General features: G+C 46.5%; 1 protein-coding gene across 1 annotated transcript in view; it reads right to left on the bottom strand.

Moving 5' to 3' along the window:
- Positions 1-13,252, bottom strand: part of TBC1D10A (TBC1 domain family member 10A) — a 48,960-nt gene extending 35,708 nt beyond the window's left edge. Inside the window, exon 1 of the mRNA XM_044275268.1 lies at positions 12,954-13,252. Coding sequence (XP_044131203.1) covers positions 12,954-13,135 — 182 coding nt within the window. The 5' untranslated portion in view covers positions 13,136-13,252. The remainder of the gene's footprint in view (positions 1-12,953) is intronic.
- Positions 13,253-13,816: the final 564 nt, after the last annotated feature.

Raw genomic sequence — 13,816 nt, 5'->3', positions numbered from 1 at the left:
CCATTCCGGAAATTTAAAAAGGTTCTCTGGGAGTTCCATATGGATCAGCTGTCTCAGCTAATCAGGCCTGAGCGAACCAATGAGATTACTAATCACAGCGCCGACATTATATAGTGGCTGTGCTTGGTATTGCAGCCCTGGCCATTCACTTTAATGCAGATAGGGCCATGTGACCAATGAACGTGATGTCACCAGCCTAGGATGAGAATGTAATGGTCACCGGAGCGATATGGCCTCTTCAAGAAGCTGATCGGCGGAGGTGCTGAAAGTTGGACTCACACTGATCAAACATCACTGACCTATCCCAAGGATAAGCCTTCCATATTGAACTCCTTAAATGAACTACAGCCAGGTACATAACTCAGTAAGTGACTGTACTGCCCAATGTTTAATAATGATGTCACTAATTATGTCACATTAAAATAAAGTACATTCCAGGTATGTGTAATAGAAGCCAACTGGTGTACATGGGACCACAACACAATACCAAACCGACAATGCCCCTCGGGTCAAAAATACCCACAGGCAACAGAATCAGAATAACAATTCATTATATACATAAGGTCCAATGTTCACAGATCTGTTTTGCGGTTCACAAATCATGCATCCACAAGATACTGCCGTTTTCCACCCAAGCTGAACATGGCGTCTAGCGCTGGATATCAGCCTCCATCTCAGATCCTGGCGCATGCGTCGCCCACTGCTTCTTCCAGCCGTACTGAGGTGGGAGAGAGGGACACCATATGGTGTGTAGTCCCGTCTGACATAGGGCTGGACAAACCCCAGGAGCCAAGTAGTCAACGATACAAGTTTCCTTCCAATTTTTAGAGATGGTTTCTAATGTTGTATATACAAAGCCATAAAAAAAAAAAAAAAAAAAAAAAAAAGGCCCAGACCGGTCTGCCTAGCTCCGACAGTCTACAGTAATTTGCTCCATCCCTGTTTATATGTGACATTACCATTTCACCATAGTTCGTCATCCCAGGGAGAAAAGTAAAAGCTGAAGTGTTTTTTTTCTTTCCAGGAGAGCAGTCCTCGTGAACAAAGGATCACCGCCATAACTAAAACATGCAAAACATGTCAGGTATGTGAGCACTTTAAACAGGGCTGAACACCAATACATAAAGAAGTGGTCCTTCACCCAGACGCTTCCTTCTTATGACAAGTACAATGGGGCAGGATTCTTCACATTTGTACCAAGTTATTGTAACATATGGACATCTCTTTTCCGTTTGTGTCCACGGCTGAGTGCGTAATCATGAGCTTCCTACATAACACGTCAGGTCTTGGCCCTCATACCTGCATGGTGACATTCAGTCTGCTAGGTGTGAGGGACATTGATCAAACATACCTTCTACATCTGCTGGAAGATTTCTTAGCGCCGTTCTGTGTCCCAAACACAAATGTGCATCTTTATCGGAAGATAAGCTCACATACAGGGCAAGACACTGATAGATTGGGGGGGAATCCCTGGAGAAGCTGGAGAACAGCAGGAACCCATTGAAATGTTTGTCTAGCAGTCTGGACGGCCGATGACGTGAATGGAAAATACTACACAGAACCATACAGCAGAAAATGACTGATTAGACCAGCCATACCGCGTAGTAGTAACATCCGCAATACTGAAGTCAAGCAAACGCACTTCCCACTCACTCTATGTACAGTCCTGATCAAAAGTTTAAAGGGCTTCTGTCAACCCCCAAAAGTCATTTTTTGGCTACTTAAAATCCTTATACAGCGATTTTTCAATATATAGTGCTCTTAGCCTTTTTCGTTCACTAGTTTCTTTTAAAAAAAAAAAAGTCGGTTACTTGCTGGTAGCAGCCACATCCTGCTTTAAAAAAAAAAAAAAAAAAAAAGCCCCCTCCTCCTGTTGATTGACAGGGCCAGCGATCGCTCTCGTCCTCTGGCTGGCCCTGTCTGCGTTCAAAATCTCACGCCTGCACCGTACCGGTCTTCAGTCGACGCAGGCGCACAGAGAGGACGCTCGCTCGGCCGCTCCTTCCTCAATGCGCCTGCGCCAATGACGTCACATCTACAACCGGGGACTTCTTCCAGCAGAATAACATCACTCTTTTGGCCCATCCTGCGTGTTCCTCTGATCTAAATCCAATTGAGAACCTTTGGGGATGGATGGCTAGGGAAGTTTACAAAAATGGACAGACAGTAGATGGCCTTCGTGCGGACGTCTTCACCACTTGGAGAAATGTTCCCACTCACCTCATGGAAACGCTTGCATCAAGCATGCCGAAACAAATTTTTGAAGTGATAAACAATAACGGCGGAGCTACTCATTACCGAGTTCATGTTTGGAAGTTGGATTTCTGTTTTTGGGGTGGTTTAGTTTTTTTGGGAGGTGTGATCCTAAACTTTTGATCAGCTGAAGAACAGCCTGTTTATCATCAGTTTATTTGTTGTTTTTAATTAAATTGAATGCTCAAAAAAGGTTGTGTCTCACTCCCATTTCTTCTTGTTGCATGTTGAAGCTCTACTTGGAACCTTGTTAAGATCCAGCCATGCTAAATAGGATTTTTTGCCATTTTTCAAGTGGTCTTAAAATTTTGATCAGGACTGTACTAGTAAGAAATGGAGGAGAGGAAGTGATGACCATATGCTCGGGCATGGGGGTGTCCTTGGGTCAAACCTCAGACCTAATATTAGGGAGAATTTTTCTGGCCATAAAGAGGCTACTTTATGGTTTGCAAACAGATCTGCAAAATACGGACACTTGCCAAGTACATTCCACATTGTGGTCACTCCCGTCAATGGAAACGACTAAGCTTGTCCACAATACAGACAAGTGGACATGCTCTAAGGCCTCGGTCACATTTCCACGTCTGTTGAAAATCCATCCATGAAGAAGCCATGTGTCCGTTTTCACCCTCCACATGTCATCTATATTCCACAGACACTGCTTGACAGAAAATTTACTTCCGGAGCATCTTCTACCAGTAGTCCGTGAAAAAACACTGACAACATGGATGCTCTGGATGGAGCGCGCCCCCTTGCTCTGATGCCAGTAAAAGGGGTTGTCCAACACGGACATTTCTGGTATGGACATGATCATGTGCCAAGCTGCAACCAATGGCTGATTGAAGTGATGTAGCACTAAGTGGCACATCACTGCGCTCAATGCCACTTGGGGGCCCTCCCCAGGAACACAATGGCTGCAGTGGCACAAGTGACCACGTTCATGCTAGTTTACTTGTGGGGACAAATGCACGGTGAAGACCATGGTGGAGAGCAGGTATCGATGCTTCCCTTCAGAGGGCAGGGCGGCATTCAAACAAGAAGGCTATCCTGAAATACCCCTTTAAGGGCTCTTTCACACTTGCGTTCTTTTCTTCCGGCATAGAGTTCCGTCGTCGGGGCTCTATGCCGGAAGAATCCTGATCAGTTTTATCCTAATGCATTCTGAATGGAGTGAAATCCGTTCAGGATGCATCAGGATGTCTTTAGTTCAGGACCGGAATGTTTTTTGGCCGGAGAAAATACCGCAGCATGCTGCGCTTTTTGCTCCGGCCAAAAATCCTGAACACTTGCCGCAAGGCCGGATCCGGAATTAATGCCCATTGAAAGGCATTGATCCGGATCCGGCCTTAAGCTAAACGTCGTTTCGGCGCATTGCCGGATCTGACGTTTACCTTTTTCTGAATGGTTACCATGGCTGCCGGGACGCTAAAGTCCTGGCAGCCATAGTAAAGTGTAGTGGGGAGCTGGGGAGCAGTATACTTACCGTCCGTGCGGCTCCCAGGGCGCTCCAGAGTGACGTCAGGGCGCCCCACGCGCATGGATGACGTGATCGCATGGCACGTTATCCATGCGCATGGGGCGCTCTGACGTCATTCTGGATAGCCCCGGGAGCCGCGCGGACTGTAAGTATACCGCTCCCCACTACTACTATGGCAACCAGGACTTTAGCAACACTGAACGCATTTTGAAGACGGATCCGTCTTCAAATGCTTTCAGTTCACTTGCGTTTTTCCGGATCCGACGTGTAATTCCGGCAAATGGAGTACACGCCGGATCCGGACAACGCAAGTGTGAAAGAGGCCTAAACCCTGTAGTTGGACATTTGCTATAGTTGTGTCCTGTAGGCTGAGCAATCATCTGTGGAAAATTATGGAATGTAGGCCGATACATTGTAGCAAACTATCAGGACACAGGTGTGCCTCAATTGGATACAACTAACTGATATAAATATAATCACACACACTAAAAGCAGCAATAAATCTGTGCAGGTCTTTAGATTGTGAATATAAATATATTTTCTCATTCAATTACAGCAAACACAGATCTTGACAATGGTGGGCAAATTAGAAATCTGTATAACTTTTCATTAAATAAGGATTAGGCTTTATTGTAAAATAAAATCCTAAAACCCTTTAGTGGTGACCATAGATATACGATTTGGAAAGCAGCGGCGGTCTCGCCCACTTTGAATTGCACTATTATGTGGATATCGAGGACAATAATGGCTGCATACGGCAAGTTCTGGACACTGGAAAGACTGCCAACGTACATGGGGCCAGTGCCAGTGTGTACACAATAGCCAGTTGGCCCCACTGATAGAGCGGCTAGATACGCTCACAGGTTACGGTCCAGAAGAAAGCCACAGAATACAGGGTTGAATAAACGCCCATGAACATTATTTTTCTTACACTTACATAATGGAAACAGGATGTTGTTGAAGAGGAACTAAGGGTTATGGTTAATATTTCGTTCAGACAGTATCTCTGGAAGCTCAATTTAGAGAAAAATAATAATAAATTGCCATATTTTAAAGGCAACTTCAAAGGAGTTCTCCCACTACAGAATGTATAGCTAGAATATACCATCGGGGTAGCAAATCCTAAGGAGTAAGGGGCTACAGAGCTAGTCCGGGTATCTGGGGGCAGCAATCTACAGAGAATTTGGTCAGTATGTGGGGAAGTTCTGATTCATTTCCACCAGTTTTAGGCCTTATGCACATGGCCGTTGCTGCGGTATGAAAAAACACGGATACCAGCAATTCCGCATTTTGCAGAGCAGTACGTCCTGCCCAGTTAGAACAGTCTTTTCTTGTCTGCATCTTTTGCGGCCCCATTGAAATTGATGGGTCTGCATCCAATCCACAAAAAAATTAATTAAATTTAAAAAAAATCCAGATCGGATACGGACCTAAAACATGGTCGTGGGCAAATCGACACCTGCTCCAAGCTGGTATCCTTTTGATTTTGGTTCCCTAATACATCAGAACAGTCCATCGAGTTGGCTGGAGTAATGGGCGTTTGTTCTACGTGATTGAGCGCTTGTTGTTAATGAGAATTGTCAGTATAATGAACCACTCTTGGGCTCTACATTTTGGCCTACAGATATGGAATTATACATTATTTGGTGAAATGTATTGGGACACACCTCTTAATTGTTGAATTCAGGCGTTTTATTCAGTCCCATTGACACAGGTGTATAAAATCCAGCCCCTAGCTGTGCAGTCTGCCTTTACAAACATTGGTCAAAGTACAGGTCCTTCTAAAGACTTGAATGAACTCCAGTGTAGTACTGTAACAGGATGTCACCATTATAACAAGTCAGTTCATTACATTTCTTACTTCCTATATATTCCACCATCAACTGTGATTGCTATGATTGTAAAGAGGAAGCGTTTAGGAATCACAGCACCTCAGCCACAAAGGACCACGTATAGTTACAGAGCGGGGTCACCGAGTGCTGAGCCACTTAGTGCATAAAAGTCACCAATAACTGCAGAGTACAAACCTCCTCTGCCAGGAGCGTCGGCACAAAGACTGTGCCTCAGGATCTCCATGGCTGGACAGCTGCATGCCAGCCTTACATCACCAAGTGCAATGCCAAGCGTCAAAGTGATGTAAAGCACAGCATCACTAGACTCTGTGGGGCGACGAATCACACTTCTCTGGCTGGCAGTCTGATGGACAAGTCTGGGTTTGGCGAATGCCAGGAGAACATTACCTGACTGCATTGTGCCAACTATAAAGTTTGGAGGAGGGATAATGCTATGGGCTTTTTTTTTTAGGGGTCGGCCTAGGCCCCTTAGTTCCAGGGAAAGGAAATCTTAATACAACATACCAGTACTGCATGTCTGACTTTAGTCCAGTGGCCTCACCGCCGTGCTGCGCCGGAGCTCCGCCCCCGTCCCCATTATAGTCAATGGGGACGGAGCGGCAGTCCTGCAGCACGGCGAAATAGCGGCAGGACGGATCGGACAGGGTGAACAGCCTGTCGGATCCATCCTGCCGCTAGTGTGAAAGTACCCTAAGGGGTCAAGAGACACAAATCCTGCTTGGCTCCTTAAAAAGGGATGAGCATATAAAGGGTGCCCAAGAAACAAAATATGAAGAAGGTGGTCTTGCTGAAGGGAGCCTCCATAATGAAGGGATATGCTTGTAAAAGGGTCTCTTTTCCCTGCAGTATCTCTGTAGTTAAGAGAAGGCATCCCTAATTTCTGGTATCCAAACACTCTGGGGTTTAGTTAACTGTATATTGAGGGAAAATTTGTGGCAAACAGAAAAGAAAAATCTGAACGCGGAATCCCGACCAGAGCCCACAAGTATATGAAACATAATTGTCTCTAGTAATCTCATTGGGGCCCATGTATTAAGCTTCTATGGTAAGCCCACAGCTCTGATCGGAGCAGCATTTCATTCTCCATGCTATTATCTGAAGGATGACAAATATTAGGGATTAAAACTTCTTTTTATTGAGAGAGAATTAGACATTTAAAATGTGTGGCGCTACCAGGTCCAAAATGGGCGGCGCTGCCAGGTCTACAATGGACTACGGGAACAGAGCTTAAATGGTGTGTGATTTAAAAGGGTTTTCCAACTAATTATTTTTCTGATATACTAATGCCATAAAACTAACTACTGGAACCTGGATCTGGAGAACAGACTTGTGCAGTTCCTGGAAGAGAAGTGAAGCACAGCACTTGTATCTGCCTGACCTTCTGTCCTCCTGTGCCAGTACTAGTGTGCTACCCAACCCGAAGGGAAAAGCACATGCATTATACCCGTTTTCTTGGCTACCTGGGATCTGACAGGCTTGGTCACACAGAACATCTAAAAAGCAGGGATGACTAATTATTGTTTAGCTAGAATGACTCACTGTATTTTGTCACCAAATAGTATATTTTGCTGAAGGATTTTTAATCATTTTAAGAAACCTACATTAAATCACTCAAATGGCAATTTTTGCCCAGATTTATCCTGTTGTAGTGTCCTCCAATCACTCCACACTGAACACAGGAGGGGGGGAACAGTAACTGGGCCTGGAAACTAGGGAAGAAACAGGTCACCTCCTAGACAACCCTAATCCGGACCCTGAAGGTAGGAATAGTCATATGCAGGATACCTAGGCCTTTATATCCCTATAATGCCCTGGAAAAAGGTTAGGACCACAGACAACCCATTCCTCCCCAGGTGGACGAATGGAAGTCTCTGTCTCAAGCCCAGATACAAACAACAGGGAATATAACAAATACAAACAAACGCGACACTTAACTTCTGTAGAGATGAAAGAACAGGAACACCAGAGAAAAACTCACAACAGCTCAGCCAAACCCAAATGAAGCTATCTACCGTATAGTCAGAAGGGTGGGGTCAGACTATAAAGGGTAGAAGTGATGACCACTGAGCAACAGCTGAGAAAAGGGAAGTGGTCATTAACCCCATCAACACTGAATCAATGAGACTGGCTGAGTGTGGAGGAATCTAACAATCTCCTTGATTTTATGACATCTGTCACCTGAGGGACCCGTGACAGTGACAACTTGAAAGGTCCTTTTTATTTCACAGCTTCCGGCACATTTCCTAACCTATCAGGACAAAACCTCATTCCATTCTTGGCTGTGCACACAGAGCCTTATGAAATTCACCCAAAAGGTATAAAAAAAAATAATAAATAATAATAATGTACAGATGACGCAAAACGTTTATCTGACCGTTCTGAACCTTGTCTGATAAAGCGGTTATCAATCTTACATGCTCGTCTTTATACAGTAGACCAGGGGTAGGCAACCTCCGGCACTCCAGCTGTTGTGGAACTACAACTCCCAGCATGATACTTGTTCTGCTCTTCTAAGAACTCTCATAGAAATGAATGGAGCATGCTGGGAATCGTAGTTTCACAACAGCTGGAGTGCTGAAGGTTGCTGATCCCTGCAGTAGACAGTCTACAATACTTTGGAGAAGATGTAGCACAGCTGAAAACCCTGGAGAATGAAGGTCCTAAAGCTACCCACACAAAAGCTGTGGGTGAAGTGTTAGGATAGGTTCAGAAAGAGGATTTTGGGTGCAGTTTTCAGCGTGGTTTCGGTGCAGAAACCACCTCCCATTGTTTTCAAGGGTTCACAAGCCCAAGCCCACAGTGTGCTGTCCGCATCCACGTTTCCAGAGCGCGCCCCCGATCTTCCGGTCCGCAGCTCCGGAAAAAAAATAATATAGAACATGTCCTATTCTTGTCCGCAATTGCAGACAAGAATAGGCAGTTCTATGGGGGTGCCGGCCGGGTGTATTGCAGATCCGCAATACACTACGAACGTGTGAATGGACCCTTAGGGCTCATGCATATTAAAGTTTTTTAGTTTTTTTCAGTGTCCGTTCCGTTTTTGTTTTGTTTTTTGCAGCCCGTATGTGGAACAAAATCACTTCCACAAAAAAATAAAATAAAACAGAACATCTCCTATTATGGTCCGCATGACGGACAAGGATAGGACTGTTCTATTAGGGGCCATCTATTCCATTCCGCGAAAAGCTGCGTTTGCGGCAACTCGCGAGTCCCACTGAAACCCCGTTGAGTTCAGTGGATGCACTGCTACACAGCCAAGTGATGAGTGTCACGGCCAAGATCATCATGTAGTCCCAGCCTAGCACTCACTATTCCATAATATATGTTTCCTGTATGTAACCCTGACAATACACTGCAGGATAGCATGACGAGAGCAGATCTCATGGCACTGAAACAGTTAATCAGAATCATGGCTTGAGGCCAGTGGTAAATGACAACTTTGGGGCTGAACTCCCCGTCACACGACCTGAATTGCGTGATGCAATTTTCAAAGTATGTGAGGCACATAACCTACTTAATGTCATTTCAGCGACTGCCTGACCACATCGGCCCCCGCTTATTCCAGCCTTGCCTATACCTGGGCCTATAAGGGGGTGCAACTTATACAGCAGGAATATTACAGAAAATGCTCACGATGTGATGACCGGCGTCTCAGGGCAATCTGTGACTGCGCACAGATCTACGCAGTAAGACGCGGCAGCACAGCCAAACTCCCTCTACCGGAATGTACTGAGCTGGAACCTCACCAAGCCCGGAACTGGGCAGAACTTTAGAGGGATCTAGATATTTCTTGGCACAGCATTGCCGGAAAGCCACCCTACTACTAACCAATTTGGCAAAGAGCTTGGCAGTCTCCTTTACTCTACCCATTTTGTGGCACCAACTCCTCTTCTGATAGGGGATACTGCAGGTCAGGAACGTTTCTCCACCAAGCCTCAAGGTATGGAATTGGTGATTTTCCCAGAAATTCATCAGTGTGCTTCAGATCTTGCAGTGAGGGGCCTACACATGCGGCAGAAAAATCAGTTCCATTCACCATTCCGCAAAGGACGCACATTGCCGCCACTAATAGAATATGCCTATTCTTGTCTGCAATTGCGGACAAGAATAGGACATGTTCTATTTTTTTCGGGAACGGAATTGCAGACCCATAAGTGCGGGTCCGCAATTCTGTGTCTGTGTCATAGAAATGAATGGGTCTGCAATTCCGTACATGTGAATGGACCCTAATGGGGCTTGCAGAAATCCACGTGCTTGCCCCCTATCAAATGAAAAAGGTACCGATTTTCAGTTGCAGGATTTTCTGCCACAAAATCTGCTGTGTGTGAAGGCGCCCTTAGGGTTGAACCTACTGAGTAAAAGCATGCCTTTTCCTATGTAAATCTATTGGTGACGTTCTTGAGGAATTCCACTTTGAAGGATTATGCATATCAGGTGTTCAGCGTCGGGCCCCAAGCCCCTTGGTGCACCTTAGCATCTCTGCTGTGTATCAATAGCTACCCCCGCCCCCCTTTCTATTGATTAACAGGGATCTCGCCTGGCCCAAAAATCCCACACTTGTACCACCACAGATTTACATTACTAGCGCAGTACATCTGCTTCCCCAGCAGCACAGAGGACATCATCCTCCAGCCAGAAGTGGAGACGCTTGGAGAAGACGTAGTGCGGAGGATCGTGACCTTTTGCTGGATGGAGGATGACGTCATTGGAAGCAGAAGTAAGCGTGTAAATCTACGTCACAGGACTACTGGGTCAGATGCCTCGCTTTGTCAATCAAGGGGAGTAGAGAGTGTGAACTGAAACACAGTGGAGGAGCTAAGGCGCACCAAGGGACTTGGGCCTATCCCTTCGTGCAGTGAACATCTCGTTGCATAGTCATTAAAAGTTGAATTCCTCATGAATGGTCCAGCAGGGTCAACCCTACCACTTGTTATGACTCGTTTGATGAGGTTGATCCTGCTGGCATATGCCCTTTAATGTGACAAGTGTGAAAACACTCTGAGGGTTCATGAGCTATGTTGTATGGATCTGCAACAAGGCGCTCCTGGTTTTGGCTCACAATCACCGATGAAAATCACTGACCAGAAACTGACTATGTGAATAAGGCCTCATGCACACGAATGTTGTTTTGGTCCGCATCGGAGCCGCCGTTTTTGCGGCTTGGATGCGGACCCATTCACTTCAATGGGGCTGCAAAAGATGCGGACAGCGCTCTGTGTGCTGTCCACGTAAAAAAATATAACCTGTCCTTATTCTTGTCCATTTTGCGGACAAGAATACGCAGTTATATTAATAGCTGTCCGCGTCGTTCCGCAAATTGCGGACCGCAAAACACACAACGGTCGTGTGCATGTAGCCTATGGCTGTTTGAGATTTTTTCTTGGGCCAAAGCCAGTAACGGATTCTAATTAAATGTGAATATAGAGGAAGAACTTCTACTTCACCTTCCTATCCACAAAGCACAAGACGGAGCCTGGACGACAGCAGAGGAACCAGATCACAGACCTAGGCCATTGCCCCCAGAAGGCGGCGAAACTTGAGTTGGGCACTTAAGGCTCTGCCACACATTTTGAAGATGTAGATTCAAATAAAAAAGGTAAGATAGTATCTGTATTTAATATTTTCTCTCCTTTAATCATTTTCTCCTGATTTGCGCTAAAAAACTGCATTAGGGTACTTTCACACTTGCGTTGTTTGATTCCGGCAGGCAGTTCCGTTGCCTGAACTGACTGCCTGATCAGGCAAAATGTATGCAAACGGATGTCATTTTTTCTGACTGATCAGGCATTTTTCAGACTGATCAGGATCCTGATCCGTCAGAAAAATGCCTGATCAGTCAGAAAAATGCATTGCAATACCGGATCCGTTTTTCCGGTGTCATCAGGCAAAACGGATCATTTTTTTTTTTTTCATTTTTAAAGGTCTGCGCATGCGCAGACCGGAAGGACGGATCCGGCATTCCGGTATTTTGAATGCCGGATCCGGCACTAATACATTCCTATGGAAAAAAATGCCGGATCCGTCATTCAGGCAAGTCTTCAGTTTTTTTCGCCGGAGATAAAACCGTAGCATGCTACGGTTTTCTCTTTTGCCTGATCAGTCAAAACGACTGAACTGAAGACATCCTGATGCATCCTGAACGGATTACTCTCCATTCAGAATGCATGGGGATATGCCTGATCAGTTATTTTCCGGTATAGAGCCCCTGTGAAGGAACTCTATGCCGGAAAAGAAAAACGCTAGTGTGAAAGTAGCCTTAAAAAAACATGACCGTGTGGCAGCACCTCGAGGGTATGTCGTTTTTCATTGTGAATGGTGCGCTCCTGCTCTCAGTTAGTGCCATTGAATGAAGCTAAATGGCAGCGGCTTTCCAAGGTGTCTAAGCGGTAACCGTGCCACGTATAGGCATGTACATTCTTGCCGTGGCCTGGAAAACTGCATGTGAAAAACCCTTGGCTGCATGAACTGTGCCACAGCCTCCAATGGGAGCAGATTTGGTGCTGAAACCAGTGCCGAAAAATCCATCCACCAACCATTTGTGGACTTTTAATTTGTTACATCCGATTTTACCAACTCGTGTGCGAGTATGAACAAGGTCTAATTCACAAACCAGGAGCGGGACCACGTCACAGAACCCACGCACATCTTTCCATTCCACCTTATCTTGGTGGAGGATCCGCTCCTGGTTTTGGCTCACAAATCACTACTGGAAAACGCTGATGTGTGAATTAGCCCTCCTGCACACAGAAATATCAGATTTTTCAGTCCACAAAAGACTTTTTGGGGAAAAACTGACAGCTTTTCATGTACATCGCTTTGTTTTCTCTCCCTCCCATCAATGGAAAGGGCTCGTCATCAGCAAAGACAGATAAGAACCGGACGTGCAGAGATTTGCAGATCAGGCACAAGGATTTCTAATAATAAGTTAGGGCCCCAAAGAAATGAAAGTCCTGATGTGCATGAGCCCGAAGGTCTAAACCGAATTTTCCCACCCACAATCATCTGCGCCTTTTTCAGGGGAAACACCTGGCAGGTTGATGGGACACAGAAGAATAGGGCACTGGGAGAGGGCACCACTTGTCTACTGCATCACCCACCAAACATGGGTAACATGTGGGTGCAATCTGATGGGTACATTCTGGTGGTTCGTGTTGCCAACAGGTTTTAAGTTCTGAATCTGTGTTCCCAAAAGGAACGGAGACCCTGACAGACAGGTAACAGGTAACCCCTGCCTGCCCTCCGGGTGACAGCTGCCCGGCCTGACACATCACACACAGGATCCCTCCGAGGATGATCCGGGTGACAGCCGCATCACCACACGCACTCTGGCAGAAGCATGGACTCCACAGTTTAACGGCCCCGATACTCACCGCTCACCGTTCTCCTCGGTCTTGATCAGGAAGCCGTACTTGTCAGTCTTCCTCTCCGCGGTGAACCCGTTGATTTCAGAGTCGGAGCCTATAGACTCCAGTTCCGGGTCACTGAGGGTCTCCCTGGTTCCACGTAGGCTAGCAGAGGGAGACACGCTGCCCTCTCCGGGGCTCCGCGCCATCCCGGTTCCCCTCCACCTCTTCAACAGCTCGGAGCCATCACCTCGCCCCAGCCCTCACTCTGCTCCCAGTACAGCAGCAGACACCTCCTGGGGCCTCACTTACTTTCCCTGCCCCACTACTCCGCCAGCCAATCGCTCGTCAGGGAGCAACACAGTCAGCCAATAGAAGCACGCGGTCGGTCCTAATCAGCCAATCAGAATAGAGCACTGCCTGTCAGTCACGTCAGTATCCAGCAGTACATAGTATTAATTATCAGCCGTCCCGTTCTGCTCGTCAGCCAATAGGGAGGCGCGTTTACCGTCGGGAGCCAATAGTAGCGTGGAACTCCAAAGAGTCCTCGTGTCAATCTACATGACGTCTCCATGTGTGAGACTGGCGCTCCTGCAGTGTCCCATAAACATTCTCATACTGCCCTCACTGAAGCCCCGCCCTAATAGGTGTCACTCACACATGAGCCCGCCCACTAGTGTGTCAGTCAACACTGGCCCCTCCCAGGTCCTGGAAACTGTCAAGAGTAGGTGGCAAGTGCCATACGCAGAAGCCACCTGGTCAAAAGACCAGTCAGGGAGAGAGGGCAAGACTCAAGGGGAGTCTGCTGGTGTGCTGCCTGGCAATGCCCAGAGAGCCCACACACCTATAACCCTAGTGCAGGGACTCAGCAACCTCCTGCACTCCAGCTG

The sequence above is a fragment of the Bufo gargarizans genome, chromosome 1, assembly GCF_014858855.1.
Source record: "Bufo gargarizans isolate SCDJY-AF-19 chromosome 1, ASM1485885v1, whole genome shotgun sequence".
NCBI lineage: Eukaryota > Metazoa > Chordata > Amphibia > Anura > Bufonidae > Bufo > Bufo gargarizans.
This window is presented reverse-complemented; position numbering and strand designations above follow the sequence as displayed.